A 17,175-nucleotide genomic window follows, 5' to 3' on the forward strand; every position below is an offset into this window, starting at 1 on the left:
ATGTACACCAGCAGTCTAGTGATGCTATTACCTATATCCTTGACCTCCCCAACTGCCACCTGTTTTTTCAGTGTTGCCTTACTGCCACCCCAGTTGCTGGCCAGCCAGCTGCAAATAAGGATGCAAAAGGGTGGCAGTTCCTCCACACCATGATAGTAGCACATGTGCCCAAATCAGCTGACTTGGCCACAAGCCAGTATGTTCTTTCTAAGTGAACATCACATTGGTCTCCAATGGAGATTTTTGAGTCTATCTCTTGCTGTACCTAATTTTCTAAAAAGAGAGATTCTGCAGCCCATGGCTGTCTGGTCCTCTGTCTTGGAAGCCCTACAAGGCCTCACTGACATTTTACCCAACTTATCTCTGCTCATGTGACTCTTCAGCCTGGGCTTCTTGTGGAGCTATCCATGATCCTACCAGTTTTGCTTGGATATTGCCTTACTAGATGCTGACCTCCTCTTTGCTCAACTTGGCTTTATTGAAACCTGACAGGTTTACCAGAACCGGAACTTGGAGTTGCTTGACAGTACATTGCTCCCCTTCTTGGGACTTGAACTCATTCCTTGCAGCCCCCCTCTGTCCATGCTAGAACCTCACCTGACTGAGATCACTGCCTGGACAAGAACACCGCCCTCTACCCTTTTGCCTATTTTTTGTGTGCTCATATTTACACAGCGCCTGTATTCACAATCTGCTGTTACTTCAGTGTCATTTTTAGCTGTGCGTGAAAGGATTTCTGGACCGTGTGATCCCAGCCAATCAGGTCTCCCATGGCGAGCACGATGTCTCAAAGTGCCACATATTTAGTTGTATGATAATATCATTGATGGCAAAGAAAACCTACCTGTTGCCTTTCCCTCCTGTTGAATGCCTCCCCATTGTCCAGGCAACCAGGCCAGCTCTCCTTGTTTTGTCATGCTGTGCTGATGGCTTCCAGTATTGATTGGGAATCCTTTGGCCTTGATGCTCATGCATCACTCTGAACGACCAGCAGGGGCTCGATGGGGGTAAAGGTGTGAATCCTATTAGGCAAGTAATGCTGTGAAGATGGGTGGCATCCGCATTTAGATGTGCATGCATGTATTAAGAACATAAGAGCCCTGCTGGATCAGGCCAAAGGCCCATCTAGTCCAGCATCCTGTTCTCACAGCAGCTGACCAGATGCCTATGGGAAACCTGCAAGCAGGATTTGAGCATTCTGCCTCTCCTGTGGTTTCCAGCAACTGGTATTCAGAAGCATTGCTGCCCTGGACTGTGGAGGCAGAGCATAGCTATCATGGCTTGTAGCCGCTGGTTGTCTAATTCTCCATGAATTCACCTAATCCTCTTTTAAAGCCATCTAGGTTGGTGCCATCACTGCATCCAAGTGCACACCCCAGTCACCTTCTGTCTCAGCTAGGCATCAGGTTGACAGAGCACCAGCCCGCTTGTGAACAGCTTCGATTCCTTTCACAAAGGAGTGCAAAGAAAAAACAACTTTCAAAGTAGAGGGCACATTTTGTGTGCTTGAAACATGCCTTCTCCATTTCAGCTCACATCTTCTCCTAAGGGCAGCAGAGCAAGAGGCAGATTTGACCCAAGAGAGCACAGTCCTTTGGGAAAGTTCTTCCTCTTGCACCAGCACCATTGAAAGGAAATGGGAGCAACAGAGCGTGGAAGATTCACGAGGGACTTGACACTTTGTCTTTCTGGGACGTTAACTAAGTTGTCATTGTCATCTTTGTCATTTATCATTTGCAACGATCCCCGTGTTTATTAGACACCATACATAAATAAAAATAACCAGGCTGCTGTCGGCAAGCTCACAATCTAAATGAGCCCTCTCCTAGTTCTGGACTTCTTCCCGCAGTTGCCAACTCAAAGATTGAAATGCGGTTGGATTGAGGCTTGGTGGCATTGCTTTTGGCTTCTCCCCTTCACCTTCCTTGGAAGTATGGGGTTGGCATCGTCATTTCAGTCTGATGTGAAAGCCCCTCCCCATTTCCAAAAACGTTTGGAGTTAAGGTGTAATTTCACAGTGCTGTGGAGTGAATGCACTCTGCATGTTAGCTAATTTTATCTTGTTAAGTGTGCCAGGGCTGAATCCTGGTGTGGCGGAGGGGGAAAACAGGCCCCTTACTGAAGCCTTGACACATCCCAGATTTGAAGGAAAGCACTCACAGCTGCATCCATTCATCCTGGTTTTCTCCTTTCCCTTGCTTGGACCTCTCCTATGCTTCATCCTTATGCCTCACAACTGTTTTCCTCGGCTGGCTAACGGATGGGCTTGGGCTTTAATATTTATATGTTTGCACACTGGAGAGCCATAATAACACCATGAAAAAATAATGATGGCAAGCTGTAATGATAAATCCATGCGTCTTAACAGTCAGACTTTTGCCAACCTGAGTGAAAAGGTGTATCGCCTTTTACAAATGCATGCGGACTGAGAAGGAGCAGCCTAGTTGCAAAAAGTATTGTGCAGACAGGGCTTAGTTTCCAAGCCAGCTGTCACGGATCAGCTTGACCCCCCCCCCCCCGATTGACTGAAAACCTCCCCTCCCCCCCCAAAAAGAAATCCCACCAGCTGGCAGATCGTGTTCACAGAAGCAACAGGTTCCTGGGGAGGCTGTTTAGCATTACATAAGGGAGTGTTATTGTTATTTTTGTGTGTGTCCTATTTATCTTTGAGCTGTTTTTGTGCTTTTGAGACAGAAAGGCAGAGTCTGAAAAGGTTATGTTTTAATAAGCTGTCCTCTGTGCCACATCTGTAAAGGCCTTTTTAGAAGGAAGTTTAGTGGCGGAGGACTCGCACCCACCCACCCACCACCACGGCCAGCTCATTGCTGCATTTCGTGAGCACACTGCTGGAATTATCCAAATGAGAAACAGGCTGGGTGTCAAGGGGGTTTGAACAAACATTGATCTGGAAGAGGGTTTTCTTTAAAAACATGGGTCTTTGTTGCCAGAATGTGAAATAGAAACTGTGGCATCGCTTGCACAACTCTGCCATCTGCGATGCAGGGAGACAGCTGAACAACTTGGGGGGCTGCGAGAGGTTAATGCAGGCATTAAAAGAATGTTCCTCCAAATCCAAAAGCACAACATGAAATCTACACTAACACACACACACACACACACACACACACACACATACACACACATACACACAATTCTGCAAAAAGCTAAGGCTGAGACCAATTTTAGGAAGTTTTATGTACAAATCACAGCTTAGTGAGTTTTGAGAAGAATGACTAATGCTCCAACCAGACAAACTGGTGGTGGTGGTGGAATGGGAAAAAGATGTGTGAATGAAGGCTAGTAACCATGTTTCCTTGGTAATGTCTAGTGAAAAAGATGCATGGTGTGAAGTTGTGTCCAGGGTTTCCTCCACTTCACTTTCTGCTACTTACAAGGTAAGCTGGGGAAACCCCAGGTTGCACTGACACATGTGATGTGAAAGAAAACCTCTTTTCCGACTCAGTTCACAAATTTTAGCATGGAACCTGTTGCTTGAATTGTAATTCAACAGTTTCATGCTACAGCTTCCCTTTGACTTGCCTTTATTCAAGGATAGTAGCTTTAAGGTAAAAAAAACATTTTATTAACAAAAAATAATAAATGCAAATAAATGACAAAACCTAAAGTTACAAAACATAGGAGCAATACAGAGGTTGTGTTTCCAAATAAATAAAGAGCAGAGGATATAGAAAAATAAAAACAGCAAAACACATAATGGAAGCCAGATTTCACAATTTGATGGGGGAAGAGTTTTGTATATCTGAATTTGAGACCTAAGAGATGAAATCCCACTGCAATATGGTACAGAAATGATTCAAGTCTTCCTTACCCTTATTTGAACTTATTTAGAACTTATTTAGAACTTTGAACCTTATTTAGAACTTATTTGGCCCAGAAATGGAAGACATTACAGGACAAGAATATGTGGACTCTGGCTATCACGGACGAAATAACTCAAAATTACACATTTCTAAGGGTAAGGAGAAATGTAGCCAGTAGCTACATAAGAAGTTCCTTAGATTGGAAAATTGCTGTTTGGACAAGTTTGGATATTGCCATTTCTGATGGCAGGGGTGCTGATTATGGTAGTGATTAAGCTCATCGCCTTTCTGAGTGTTGAAAGCACAAGATCGTCCCCGACTAATTAACATTTTTTTCGTTCTCTTTGCAGATGAAACAACATTTGAAGCAGGAGTCAAAGTCCAGATCCACAGTCAGTCTGAGCCGCCGTTTGTTCAGGAACTTGGGTTTGGCGTGGCGCCTGGGTTCCAGACTTTTGTAGCCACGCAAGAGCAAAGAGTGAGTCCTGCTTTTCTCATACATTTCCGCATTCTGTAGTCATTCCTTCTAAGGCCACAAAGAGAGGAGAGGCTGAGGCTGCCTTGGTTAGCTGCCATTTGAGAGAATACTATCCATAAGGCAAGGTGATGTGGCCACTTAATGTGGGAGATATTTTAGTAGCATGGACAGTGGCAGAATGGGGGAGAGGTCTGCCTGATGAGACTTAGAATGCTTCCAAACTGTTGCTGTTTTCGGGTGGGATTCAATCACACACCGACAAATTCAGGTTGTGCAATTCATTGTCCTTCCTCACCATCCTCAGTTTATTTGTATGCCACTTTTCCACTCAATTGTGCCCAAAGCCACTCACAGTGTATCAAATGTTTGTACAATTCAAAGCAAATGAGAAACAATTACGTAGAAAGAACAGGATATTTTAATGCCATCATCATTATCATCACAGAGGTGTCTATGGAGGGGATATATTCATTGAAAATGCTGTATTGTAACTTGTGAATAATTTTTCTTTTTTAAAGAAAGAAATAACCACATATCAATAAGTAAAAAAACAAAACACAAAAAAAATCCCAGTCCATGCAAAACTGTGTAAAAGAGTAGAAATAAGCTAACCTGGTTTCAATAACAAAATTAACATTTAAAATGAAGGTCTGGTGCAACACACAAACACACAATCTGACTTTTTTTGCAATAGGGAAAATGGCAGGAAATGCGCTTGAAAGTGTGGGATAACATTTGATTGATACAATGTCATCTAACCTCCCCGCAGACAGAATGGATAAATAGCCGACTGTCATCTAACTTCCCTGTAAACTTGGTGCAAATAAATCAGGATGAATGCTTAATGAAAGAGGCAGAGTGGGAGTCACTACAATCCTTTAGGAAGTTCTGCACGACTCCCCTGAAACAGCAGGGGATGTCATTTGGAGTTCCCATCTCGGATGGCAAAATGTTTAACTGTTTTGTTTATTTTAAAATTTTATTTACATGTTTATAGATCACACTGTCATATAAAATATCACAAGGCAGTATACATCTGAAAAAAAAACAATACTACAGTTGCAACAATAAAAGCATCTGACACATTAGCAAAAGCTGGTTGGCAGAGGATCTTGGCTTTGAGAGGCCTGCCTAAATAAAGCAGTTTTCAGAAGATGCCTGAAAGCGAGCAGGGTGGCAAGGAACTCTACTGCAGGGCAGTCCCAGCACACTTAAGGGTCCATCCCAGGTAAATGCCAGCCAAGCCTGAGGAACATGTGGGACCACCAAACATGCACCATCAGAAGAGCTCAGCAATTCAAGTGGAGGATAAGGAATGGTCCAGTCCTGACCGTAGAGCATTCAGTGCAGTGAACTGAAATTACTCAGAAGTGCTAACAAACTTTGCAACCACTGTGTGCATTGTCGGAGGCAGATGTGCAATTACAAACAGCAGATGTGGATTGAGGGCAGCACGACAGGTTCCCTTGCACAGGGCACCAAACCAAGGGGGGCCTTCCAGCCTCCTTCTCAAAGCCTAGTAAGGGCTTGCTCAGCTTTGGGAAGCAAGCCCTTACTAGGATCCTTCCAGAGCCTAGGATCCTTTCAGAGTCTTGCCCGCACAGGGCACCATATTACCAGGGCCCTCCCCTGCAAACAGTGGGCTTATGACCCATAATTATCCCTATACACCCAATATTAGGTGCTGTGGGCCCACAGCCAACCACTGAGTCTCAAGACCTGTGAATGTAAAGTTACCACCTCTTCACTAAACTTGTTTTACCAGTCACACATAGAGACAGAGAGGGAGGGAGTGAAACTGACTCTGTTGAATTCTACACCATTTATTCATTCATCCACATGCAAATTTTTAATAATAAGCATTCGGATATATGTGTCTGGAGGGCAGGTAAGATCACTCTGGTCGCAATTAGGACCAATTACATTCGCCGTGAAAACTGTCAAGTTGAAATGTTGCGTCCCTCTCTGTCTTGGAGGAAACCTTTATGGCCATATTGATGAAAACTGCACAGCTGCAAGACAGGAAAAGGGGTGGGGATCACAGGGCAGCTGGAGAGGCAGATTGCGGGAGGGCTGAGATGATCCATGAAAGGCTTTGGCACGGGACTTGAAGGAGAGGAAGAAACAGCAGGACAAGGACAGGGGCCAGTGCAGGGGCTGGCCGATATGGGAAAGGGGGAGGCTTCCCAGGCAAAGAGAGCAGAGAAGGAAGAAAGAGGTACCAGAAAAAGACAATGGGAGATGAGGCTATGAATGTTTGAGAAAAGCTTTAAGCTGGACTCTGTTGCAGGAAATGGCCCTTCTTCAGTATACATTTAAAGCAGCACCATACCACTTTGAACAGCCACAACTCGCTCCCCGCAAAAAATCCTGGAAACTGCAGTTGTTTAAGGCCACTGAGAATTCTTCTGTGACCCCTAGTCCCCTCACAGAGCTGCAATTCTCAAGACCTTCCTGCTCTATGGCATGGAACCCACACTGCCTTGTTGAGGGGGGGGGGACAAGAAGCCAAATATTGACACCCCCAGCCCCAGCCCTCATGCTGCCTTCCCAAAGCCAGCTAAGCAACGCACAGGGCTTTGTGAAGGAGACATGAGGCTCTGGCAGGGTCTTAGAGCCCTCCCACCTTCTTTCCAAAGCTGAGAAAGCACTAATTAGGCTTTGGGAAGGAGGAGGGAGGACTCTGGGACCCTGTCAGAGCCCTCATACCTCTGTCCCAAAGTCCAGCACTTCACTTACCCAGCTTTGGGAAAGCAGCCTGAGGTGGGGGCATCAAATGTTGCCAGGGACTGCCAAAAAATTGAGTGTTGCACCATCCTGCTCCAGATGTTGTTGGACTCCAGCTCCCATCAGTCCCAGCCAGGGTGATCTGGGATGATGGGAGCTGGAGTCCACTGACATCTAGGGAGGGCCGCAGGCTCCCCATCCCTGCCTTTCATTATTTATGGTCATGTGATCACATGGAGGAAGCAAGTACAAGAGAGGCACCTGTGACACGAATGAGCGTTCTGACCAATCCATTTTTATTATAAAGAGATTTTCAGGTTTGAAATACTAATGATGATGATGTAGAAGAAGAATTCAAGAAATGTAGGTGCAGACTACTGTACAGTGGTACCTCGGGTTAAGAACTTAATTCGTTCTGGAGGTCCATTCTTAACCTGAAACTGTTCTTAACCTGAAGCACTACTTTAGCTAATGGGGCCTCCCGCTGCCACTGCCACGCTATTTCTGTTCTCATCCTGAAGCAAAGTTCTTAACCCAAGGTACTATTTCTGCGTTAGCGGAGTCCGTAACCTGAAGCGTCTGTAACCCGAAGCATCTGTAACCCGAGGTACCACTGTAACCTTCATATGAAAATGCCCCCAAGTTTCCAATGTACTCTCTCCAGCACCTATATCACGTTGAAGGGCTTCTGGCTTTCTCTGTCTTCTCATGGCCAGCTCAGGAACATGCAGAACGAGGAGCAAGTTGCGTCCGGGCTGCGTCTGGCATGCAGTGGGAGGCTGTTGTTTTCCTCTGTCCCTGGCACAGCTTGTCCTCATTGCTTCTAACAAGGGGGTGAGGGGGAGAGAAAAGGACAAAACAGTTTCCACACAGGAGGAGCAGTGTGTGTGTGTGTGTGTGTGTGTGTGTGTGTGTGTAAGGCTAAACCTTGCTAAGTGCTCCTACCCCACCACCCACAAACCACGAGCAAAGCAGCCCATGGGGCTTGCCTGATAAAAGCAGGCCTCCAGGCGTTTGCAGGTGACTTTGTCAAGCGTGCAGCAGCTGGAGCAAGGAGGGATGCTGATAAAAGCCTCCTGCTCAAAAACAAAACAAATCCTTTGTTGGGGATGCAAACTGTCCACACCAGTTACAAAAGGAACGAACGCCTGGGCTCATGAAACCTTTCTTCCATTGCTCCTCGTTATTCCGCCAAAGGCAGGCATGTTAAAGAAGATGAAATGTTCCCTAAAGCAGCCATTTCTGCCAATTTGGCCATAAAAATTTAAGAGGCTTCAATTAAGCAACAGGTTAGAGATGCTGTGGCAATATTGGGGAGGATGGCTGAAGTGCGCCTCGGAGACTCGTCCTGGTGAATGTTCAGAGCCTGAGGAAAAAAGGAAAAGATCCTGGGATGCTGCGGGCTGATTTCTTGGGGGGGGGAGAGATAAATGGAAATTGGGATTCTGGTCCAGAAGACCTACATTGGGCAGACGAGAGCTGGTGTGGGGCAGTGGTTATAGAGAGGGCCAGACCAGGACGTGGGTAGACCAGGGCTCAAAGCATCATTCTGGCATCACTCTTCCTGGGTGACCTCTGCTCACCAGCACCAGGCTCAGGGTTAGATACTTGGTCTGGCTTTTTAGCCTGGGACTCTGCAGCTTCCGACTCTGTGTCTTGACTCTGAGGTCATGGCATCACCCCTTCCTTACATAATGTGTGCATTGTTCTTCGAGAGGAAGGTCTTGAAAGAAAAGAGCAAAGACGCTAGATGAATAGAGAGAGGGAGACTTGGGGCCACTAGGCAAACTGAGGCAATTCCCTCAAGCAGTAGGGTGGTAGATTATAATCGGGGGGGGCTGCAAGACACCCGCTCACTAGCCCATTAACCCAATGGCTTCCACCACCCCAGGTCCTGCTGGGCTCCCCAGGGCACCTGCACCCTCATACCACACTTTGAGGAATGACCTCCTTCCTCACAGTGAGAAAAAGAGGAGGAGGAGGAGCTGCCATTGCTGCTGCCACGTTAGCTCAAGAGCAGCGGTGGTGGAAGAGGAGTGAAGGACAGCAGCAGCTGCCTGTCAGTTGACGAGGATGCTGTGGGGCACAGGATGAACCATAATGAAGGGCAGAGAAGCAGGGATTGGGGAAAGCAGCAGCAATGGAAGGGCTGGGTAAAATGAGCGATGTTACCAGCCACTCACATTTGGAGGCAGCAGTGTTTCTGAATACCAGTTGCTGGAAACCTCAGGGTTCTGTCCTCTCCCTCGTGCTTTTTAATATCTATATGAAGCCACTGGGAGAGGGGCTTGGACTGGGTGTTCATCAGTATGCAGATGACACCCAGCTCTACCTCTCCTTTAAATCAGAACCAGTGAAGGCGGTGAAGGTCCTGTGTGAGTGCCTGGAGGCGGTTGGAGGATGGATGGCGGCTAACAGATTGAGGTTGAATCCTGACAAGACAGAAGTACTGTTTTTGCGGGACAGGGAGCAGGTTGGTGTGGGGGATTCCCTGGTCTTGAATGGGGTAACTGTGCCCCTGAAGGACCAGGTGCGCAGCCTGGGAGTCATTTTGGACTCACAGCTGTCCATGGAGGCGCAGGTTAACTCTGTGTCCAGGGCAGCTGTCTACCAGCTCCACCTGGTACGCAGGCTAAGACCCTACCTGCCCGCGAACTGTCTCGCCAGAGTGGTGCAAGCTCTAGTTATCTCACGCTTGGACTACTGCAATGCGCTCTACGTGGGGCTACCTTTGAAGGTGACCCGGAAACTGCAATTAATCCAGAATGCAGCAGCTAGACTGGTGACTGGGAGTGGCCGCCGGGACCACATAACACCGGTTCTGAGAGATCTGCATTGGCTCCCAGTACGTTTCTGAGCATGATTCAAAGTGTTGGTGCTGACCTTTAAAGCCCTAAACGGCCTCGGTCCTGTATACCTGAAGGAGCGTCTCCACCTCCATCGTTCAGCCCGGACACTGAGATCCAGCGCCGAGGGCCTTCTGGCGGTTCCCTCATTGCAAGAAGTGAGGCTACAGGGAACCAGACAGAGGGCCTTCTCGGTAGTGGCGCCCGCCCTGTGGAACGCCCTCCCATCAGATGTCAAAGAGATAAATAATTACCTGACATTCAGAAGACATCTTAAGGCAGCCCTGTTCAGGGAAGTTTTTAGTATGTAACACTGTACTGTTTTTAACACTGATTGGGAGCCGCCCAGAGTGGCTGGGGAAGCTCAGCCAGATGGGTGGGGTATAAATAAATTATTATTATTATTATTATTATTATTATTATTATTATTATTATATTATTATTATTATTATTATTATATTATTATATTATATGGGGACTACAACTCCCATCATCCCTGACCACTGGTCCTGTTAGCTAGGGATGATGGGAGTTGTAGTCCCAAAACATCTGGAGGGCTGAGTTTGCCTATGCCTGGTTTAGACCCTCGGCAGAATGGAATCATGTTGTTTTCTCGCACTATACATCTCAAGGTGTGTACTGGGTTGGGGCAGGTTTGAATGGCATCCTGCAAAGAAGAAAGAAAGAAAAATGTATCTGTACATGGAAAAATAACATCTTGGGCACAAATCTATTCTCTGACATGCTATATTTACATCTGCGGGGAGATATTTTGGGTTGGGGGAACATTCAGGCACACAACCCCCACTGCATCCTGCAGTGATTCAATCCAAGAACCGGTCACCACTTTGATTCTGCAACTTGTATAAACCGGCCGTCTCTGGTCTGTGCAGCAAAGCCAATTTTGGCAAGACACATTATGTTAAATTCCCCATAGAGAAGGAGGTGTGAAGGGATCAAATTCAAAAGAACCTCGTGAGCTGCCTTCCTTGGGAGATGCTTAGAAGAGAGGAAGAGGCAACTTGCTTTGCTTCCAATAGCTCTGTGCCACAGAGAATGACAGCCTGAATGGCACGCTGAGAGGTGCGCGAAGGATGCTTTTGAATGCCTTAACAAGCGCCGAAGCAACGCTTCTTGTGTGATCCCATCCGGTGTCTCATTAACGAACACAATTTTCTCACCATTATTTCACTTCTGAGCAAAAGGCAAAGGCTGTCTGCTCGCAACTTTGAGGGAAGAGCGTGACAGGCAAACAGCTCCCTTCTGTGGTCCAGGCATGGCAGCGTGCAGAAGCCATAACAACATAAGAGAAGCTCCTGCTGGATCGAACCTGGTTCAGCATCCTTCTCTCACAGTGGCTGACCAGATGCCTATGGGAAGCCCACAAGCAGGACACGGCTGCAACAACACCTGCAGTTCCCAACAATTGGTGTTCAGAGACATCAGAATCATAACTCTCTATGGGGGAGAAGAATGATGGGCTACAGCAGAAACATGCCGCTTGTGAAGAAGCTAATTGCACAGTGGTATGCAGAACATGCATATTAGATCCCTGATGCTTGTTACTGTTTTTGGAAAAAGCAGCTTCAGGAGGGGGCGGGCAGTTGAAAGTGGAGAAGCAGGGAGGAAGGGTGATTAACCCATTCCTGGCCTGAATTTTTTTTTCCAAGTTCCCCTCCTCCTCCCACCAGCTTGAAAACATACAGGTTGCATCCACGCTACACGTTTAAAGCACATGGCTTCCTCCAAATAATCCTGGGTACTGCGATTTACCCCTTACAGACCTGCAATTCCCAGTACCCTTAAACTGCAGTTCCCAGGATTCCTTGGGAGAAGGCCTGTGCTTTAAATATGTGCTGTGGACGTAACTGCAGTAGAAATGTTGGAGACAGGAGCAGCAAGACAGAAGCTATTTGGAACATGGAAAGAGCAGCATCACTCTTCCGCTCTCACTTGCTGCCTCCAGAAGCATATTTTCTTTCTTTCTTTTTCAAAAAATTGAATTCTGGGCTGTAACACACATTTGCGTATAATGTGTAGGACAGAGGGTGCTTTTAAACCACCTTGAAATCATGACAAAAGGTGGCATGTAATGAAGAGGGTGAGAAGTAGCGCTCTCAGGTGAAAAGCTAATGTGCTGTGAACAAGCGGAGATTGTGCTGTGAATGGGTGTGGGAAAGTGAGGAGAACACTCTTCATGGGGGTGGTATGGATGTGGAGCTTATTGCACACTATGTACAGGTGCTCATATGAAATTTCACGGAGCACGAGGATGGGAAAAGTCACTTGTGGAAGGTAGCTTGGTACAGAGAAATGTGGATGGGGAAAGGGTTAAGTACCACCTCACCACTACCACTTCTCAGCTCAAAATAGTTGCCATGCTGAGCCCTGCCCAATGGTAGCCAATGAGGTTAATCCAAGGCATGATTGTTGTTAATTGAAAGCTTTCCTGTCCCAGCCCAAGACAGCACATACTTAATTGGAGACACAGACGGCCCAGAGCCAGTGGACCAAGGAGAGCAGACCGAGCCCCCCAACTGCAGCACTGATCCAGAAAACCCCAGGTTTTTCCAGGGGAAGACCTGACCAGGCCTGCCTCCAGGAGATGCCCCAGAAGCATTCTCAAGCCATTTCCTATCTCACCTGTTGGCAGAGGAGCCTCTGATCAAGCCAGAGGGAGAGAATCAGCTATAGAAGGTCCAGGCTCAGGCAGCTGCTTAGTGAAAGAGCACATTGTTGTTTATTCTTATTTTGTTTTATTTATCACTCTACTTGGGTTCCTTGGGAGTAAATGCATTCAGCAACAGTAAAAGGTTATTGGAAAACACCTGCAGCTGAATTGGGGTGGAATCTGGGAGTCCAGGCCTTATAAACCTTCAGTTGAGGTCAGCAGCATTCAGCTCCTTACTCCTTCAGTCTGACTTTGCCCTGTCTTCTGACAGATCTTCCTACTGCTGACATCTGCCTTAAGCTTTACTTTGACTTGGGACTACCCTTGTTATTGTCTGGTGCTAGGTAAAGGACCTCTGGATGGTTAAGGCCAGTCAAATTCGACTATGAGGTAGGGCGTTCATCTCCGCTTTCAGGCCGAGGGAGCTGGCATTTGTCCTCAGACAGCTTTCTGGGTCATGTGGCCAGCATGACTAAACCACTTCTGGTGCAATGGAACACCGTGGCAATAGCCAGAGCGCACAGAAACGCCGTTTACCTTCCCACCAGCGGTACCTATTTATCGACTCACGCTGGTATGCTTTCAAACTGCTAGGTTGGCAGGAGCTGGGACAAAGCAGCAGGAGCTCGCCTTGTCACGTGGATTTGAACTGCCGACCTTAGGATCAGCAAGCTCAAGAGGCTCAGTGGTTTAGACCAAAGCGCCACCTGCTAGTGCGATCATGCTGTGGACCTGAGCCTGCAGTGGACCATGTTGTGTGGTCTTGTCCCAGTCTTGTCCCAGCCTAACTCAAGGACTGAGACCTAACCCAGTAGCCCTCTCCCAAAGTTAAACATCCTTATTAAAAGGGGGGGGGAAGAATTGAGGCACATTACACAGATTTGTGGACAGCATGCAGTTAAGATAACTTGATAAGGAGAACTTGAGAAGGCCTCAGCTCTGGAGGGGCAGAAATGGGTGGGGTATTATGAGATAGAGATAGGACCCCAGGACTGTGAGAGAAGGTCCATGTTAATGTGGGCTCAGAAGATAGTGTGGGGTTGTACTTGGGAAGAGGTGGTACGTTAATACTGGATTATTTCTACAGGGAAATTTTGCCTTACTTATCTGTGGGTTGTTGTTGTTGCTGCTGCTTTAGTTATTTATTTATTTATATGCCACTTAATATGTAGTTAGGCTTCTAAGTGGTTTGCAAGAATAAAAACCCAGTTGCAGAAGCATGAAAATATAAGCCTCCATAATGGAAATGCACACCAAAACAGTCCTGTTAAAACAACGCAGTAATTAAAACGTAGGATGTAAATGCACTAGAGGTCCTGTACTATTCTCTCCTGAAATTTGCTTCAAAATGTTAAACCGCTCTGAGACTTTGGAATAGGATTGGATGATAATCTTGAGAAAGATTTGGGTAGCCAGGGAGGCAGGGACTTGGGCCATTGTGGGCAAAATATGGGGCTGCTGTTTGCCTGTTGGTATTCAAAAATAAATAAACCACTCATTCATTGCCTCAGCTCACCCCCAGGGAAGCCAAATAAGTGACAGATATATAGAGTTGCTGCAGTGCCTTCAGAGTCTCTCTCTTAAGTCACCTGAAGTTAGTTTGCTTTGCAGGCCGTGTCTCCACAGTGTGTGTGAGTCCTGGATTTAGTAGGTTGACACTTGGTGTGATGGGGAATTGATAGGTGTTGGACATGCCTTTTGGGCAGTGGGTGTCACATTCTGGTCTGATGCCAGATCCCACGGAGAAAGCGGCAAGGCTGGTCAATGGCCCACAAACTGGCTATCACCTACTTTTTATCATATGCAAAGCACTTTGAACGTGTTAAGATAGGCCATATAAATGCTAAGTAATTATAATTGTATAATTATAATTTTATTATTCATAGCTTAGTGGTATTGCATGCGGAAGGTCTCAGGTTCTCATTCTCTGGCAACTCCAGGAGTGGCTGGGAGAGACCCCTGCTGGAAGTCCTGCAGAACTGATGCCAGTCAACATGAACTAGATGTGGAGAACCTTTGGCCCTTTGGAGGTTGTTGAACGACAATCCCCATCATCCCTGGCCATCAGCCATGCATGCTGGAGCTGATGGGAGTTCTAGTTCAGCAACATCTGGAGGAGCAAAGGTTCTGCGCTCCTGCTGTTGGCAGCACTAAGGTAGATGGAATAATGAGTCTGACTCAGTATAAGGCAGTTTCTTGTCTTTCCCGCTGCAGCTGATGTTCAGGCTGTGAGTGCCATTGCTTGTGTAACCAAAATGACTCTGCCCACATATAATAGCAGATTTCGGACAGCCTCAAGGTTTGCAGAAGCACAAAAATATATATATTTAAAAATTGATTCACAGTGTGATGAATCTCAACAACTGTCCCACGAGGACTGTGTGTGCTCAGTGGCCCTAGAAGGCCCCGCTGTCTGTCTATTTGTGGAGAACAGAGTATGGGGAAGGGTGACTGCAACAAAGTGGCTAACATTCCTGAACAGCAGCACTCTGCGCTGCAACATTTTGTTGCAGGTCCCATTTAGCTTGTTATTATCACTTATTATTTTAAGGACCCCACTGAGCAGTTGTCCATCCCAGCTGTGGGAATGTATAATTCTTCAGAAGGGAGAATGAAAGGGCCTTGGGAACTGGGCAGCCTTTGCCAACCTGGTGCCCCCCAGATGTTTTGGACCGCACCTTCCGTGAGCCCCAGCCAGCACATTAGGGCTCTCACACCCCTCACCACCTGAAATGCCACCTGAACAGAGCACTTCAGCCCCAGCTAGCGGCTTTGAGGGAAACGAAGTGTCTCTCCGTCCTCATCTCTCTTTCCGCGAAGCTTGTTTAAGATGCTGCTAATGGAGACACGCTCGGGTGATAATGCGATTGCTTGAGACACGACAAGGGAGATGGCGAGGCCCATTGATCGGAGCACAATGGCAAAAGCAATGTAATTATTTGGGGGCTTGGCAGTGTGATTCCCTCCCCGTGGAAGCAGCTGAGTAGATAGCCGTCAGCAGAGGAAAAGTTGCCTGCCTTGGAGGCTGCGGGAACTGAGATGTGACGCTCCCCTTCCTCTCAATGGCTTATCTCTGCAGAGAGGATTACTTACACTTTCCCACTTGCACAATGCCACTGTAGCAGGTTTCCAAATCAGGTCGATAAGAACAAGAAGCTGCCTTATGTATGGCCACTGACCCTTCTAGCTCAGTGTTGCCTACACAAACTGGCAGCACCTCTCCAGGTTTCAGGCAAGGAACCTTTCCCAGCACTGAGTGAAGATGCCTTGGATTGAATTCGAGACCTTCTGCATGCAAAGCAGATACTTTCCAGCTACAGCCCTTGACGTGATCAAACCCACAGTGCCATTAGCAGCAAGGATAAGATATTTTGCCAACACAGTTTGCAGAGGACAAGATGGCAGCCCTCCCCTTCCATGCACTGAAGCTGACCAGTCGAATCTTCCTTCAATATTGGGGTTGAAGCAGAGTCTTTCATGTCACCTAGATGCAGCAGGTAAACCTAGGACAGGCCATGTGATATATACACTCTATCCTCCATTGTCTTGTTGCCACTCCCTACCCCACTGTGTTTGTTGTCTGATGTGGCCACCTAACTCTACCTAATGGTAGGGCCGGCCAACGTGCTGGGCCAAGGCAGTGAGGCTTGGCCACCAACATACTCAGAATTGTAGCTCAGCAATAGTAGGGGCTTTGTTTCATTCAGAAGGCTACCTACCAAGTGGTAGATAGGTTGGTGATAGGAAGGACCTCTCATTGCCTGAGACCTTGAAGATCCACTGCCAGTCAAGGGAGACAGATAGTTTGGCCCACTGTAACAGGGTGAGGGAACCTTACGCCTGGGGGCTAAATTGCCCTCCAAATCTCAGGACTCTCCCCAGCCCATGTCTCCTCACCACCCTTAATTTGCATCATTGACTGGCTGGAATGTTCTTAAGACCTCTTGCTTGCCCAGGGAGAGGATAGAGTAGAAGAAAGCAGGGGTTTGCAGTACCAACCCCTCTGATTGGCAGCCAGTATGAAACATTCGGATTGGCTGGGCCTTTTACCTTTGCCTGATTGACAGGTTGTTACTCCAGCTCGGGGAGCAACTGACCTCAGGGGCACCAAGGATACACACTTCAAGTGCAGACCTGGGCACAGCCCAGCGCCGGGAGCCATGTGCATCAGTGCATTCGCTACAAGAGCAAAGCAAACTCCTTGTTCTTCCCACCTCTGTCAATCAAGGCGCATCGAGGAGGGTGTAATTAAGCATTCAATCTGCGCCTTCCCCACAGACGTTGGGCCGGCTCGGAAGCGACGTGGCTCAAAGCCAAGGCTGGCTAAGCGAGAAACACAGAAACTGAATATGTGATCATTCCATCATTTCCGATCCCATCACCTATGTTGTGAGCGCAATTTAAACAACTTAGAAGATTTGTGTGGAAGCCGGGCTGGTGCAGACGCTGAGGTCAGGAGAGATGGCAATTATTTATTCTCCTTTATCATGCCGTCTGCAACATATGGGTGTCGCTCCCCACTCCAGATGACTAAACGACGGCAGATGCCACACTATTAGCTTGGTAGAAAAACGCAAATGAGGTGTGGAGGCCCTCCGGTGGTGTTTTGTCATTGTCGTAAAGAAAATCTTG

The 17,175-nt window shown here is 47.3% G+C and overlaps 1 protein-coding gene across 5 annotated transcripts in view; it reads left to right on the top strand.

Annotated features, from left to right (window-relative positions):
- Positions 1-17,175, top strand: part of LOC308571108 (acid-sensing ion channel 2) — a 403,467-nt gene that overhangs the window by 359,288 nt on the left and 27,004 nt on the right. For all 5 annotated transcript variants that reach the window (XR_014001279.1, XR_014001280.1, XM_081166502.1 and 2 more), the window contains one exon: positions 4,172-4,299. Coding sequence is in view for 3 of the 5 variants with exons in the window: in XM_081166502.1 (XP_081022628.1) it covers positions 4,172-4,299 (128 nt within the window). In the remaining 2 variants the exon portion in view is untranslated. The remainder of the gene's footprint in view (positions 1-4,171; positions 4,300-17,175) is intronic.

Source organism: Podarcis bocagei, assembly GCF_964188305.1.
Source record: "Podarcis bocagei genome assembly, chromosome: 13".
NCBI lineage: Eukaryota > Metazoa > Chordata > Lepidosauria > Squamata > Lacertidae > Podarcis > Podarcis bocagei.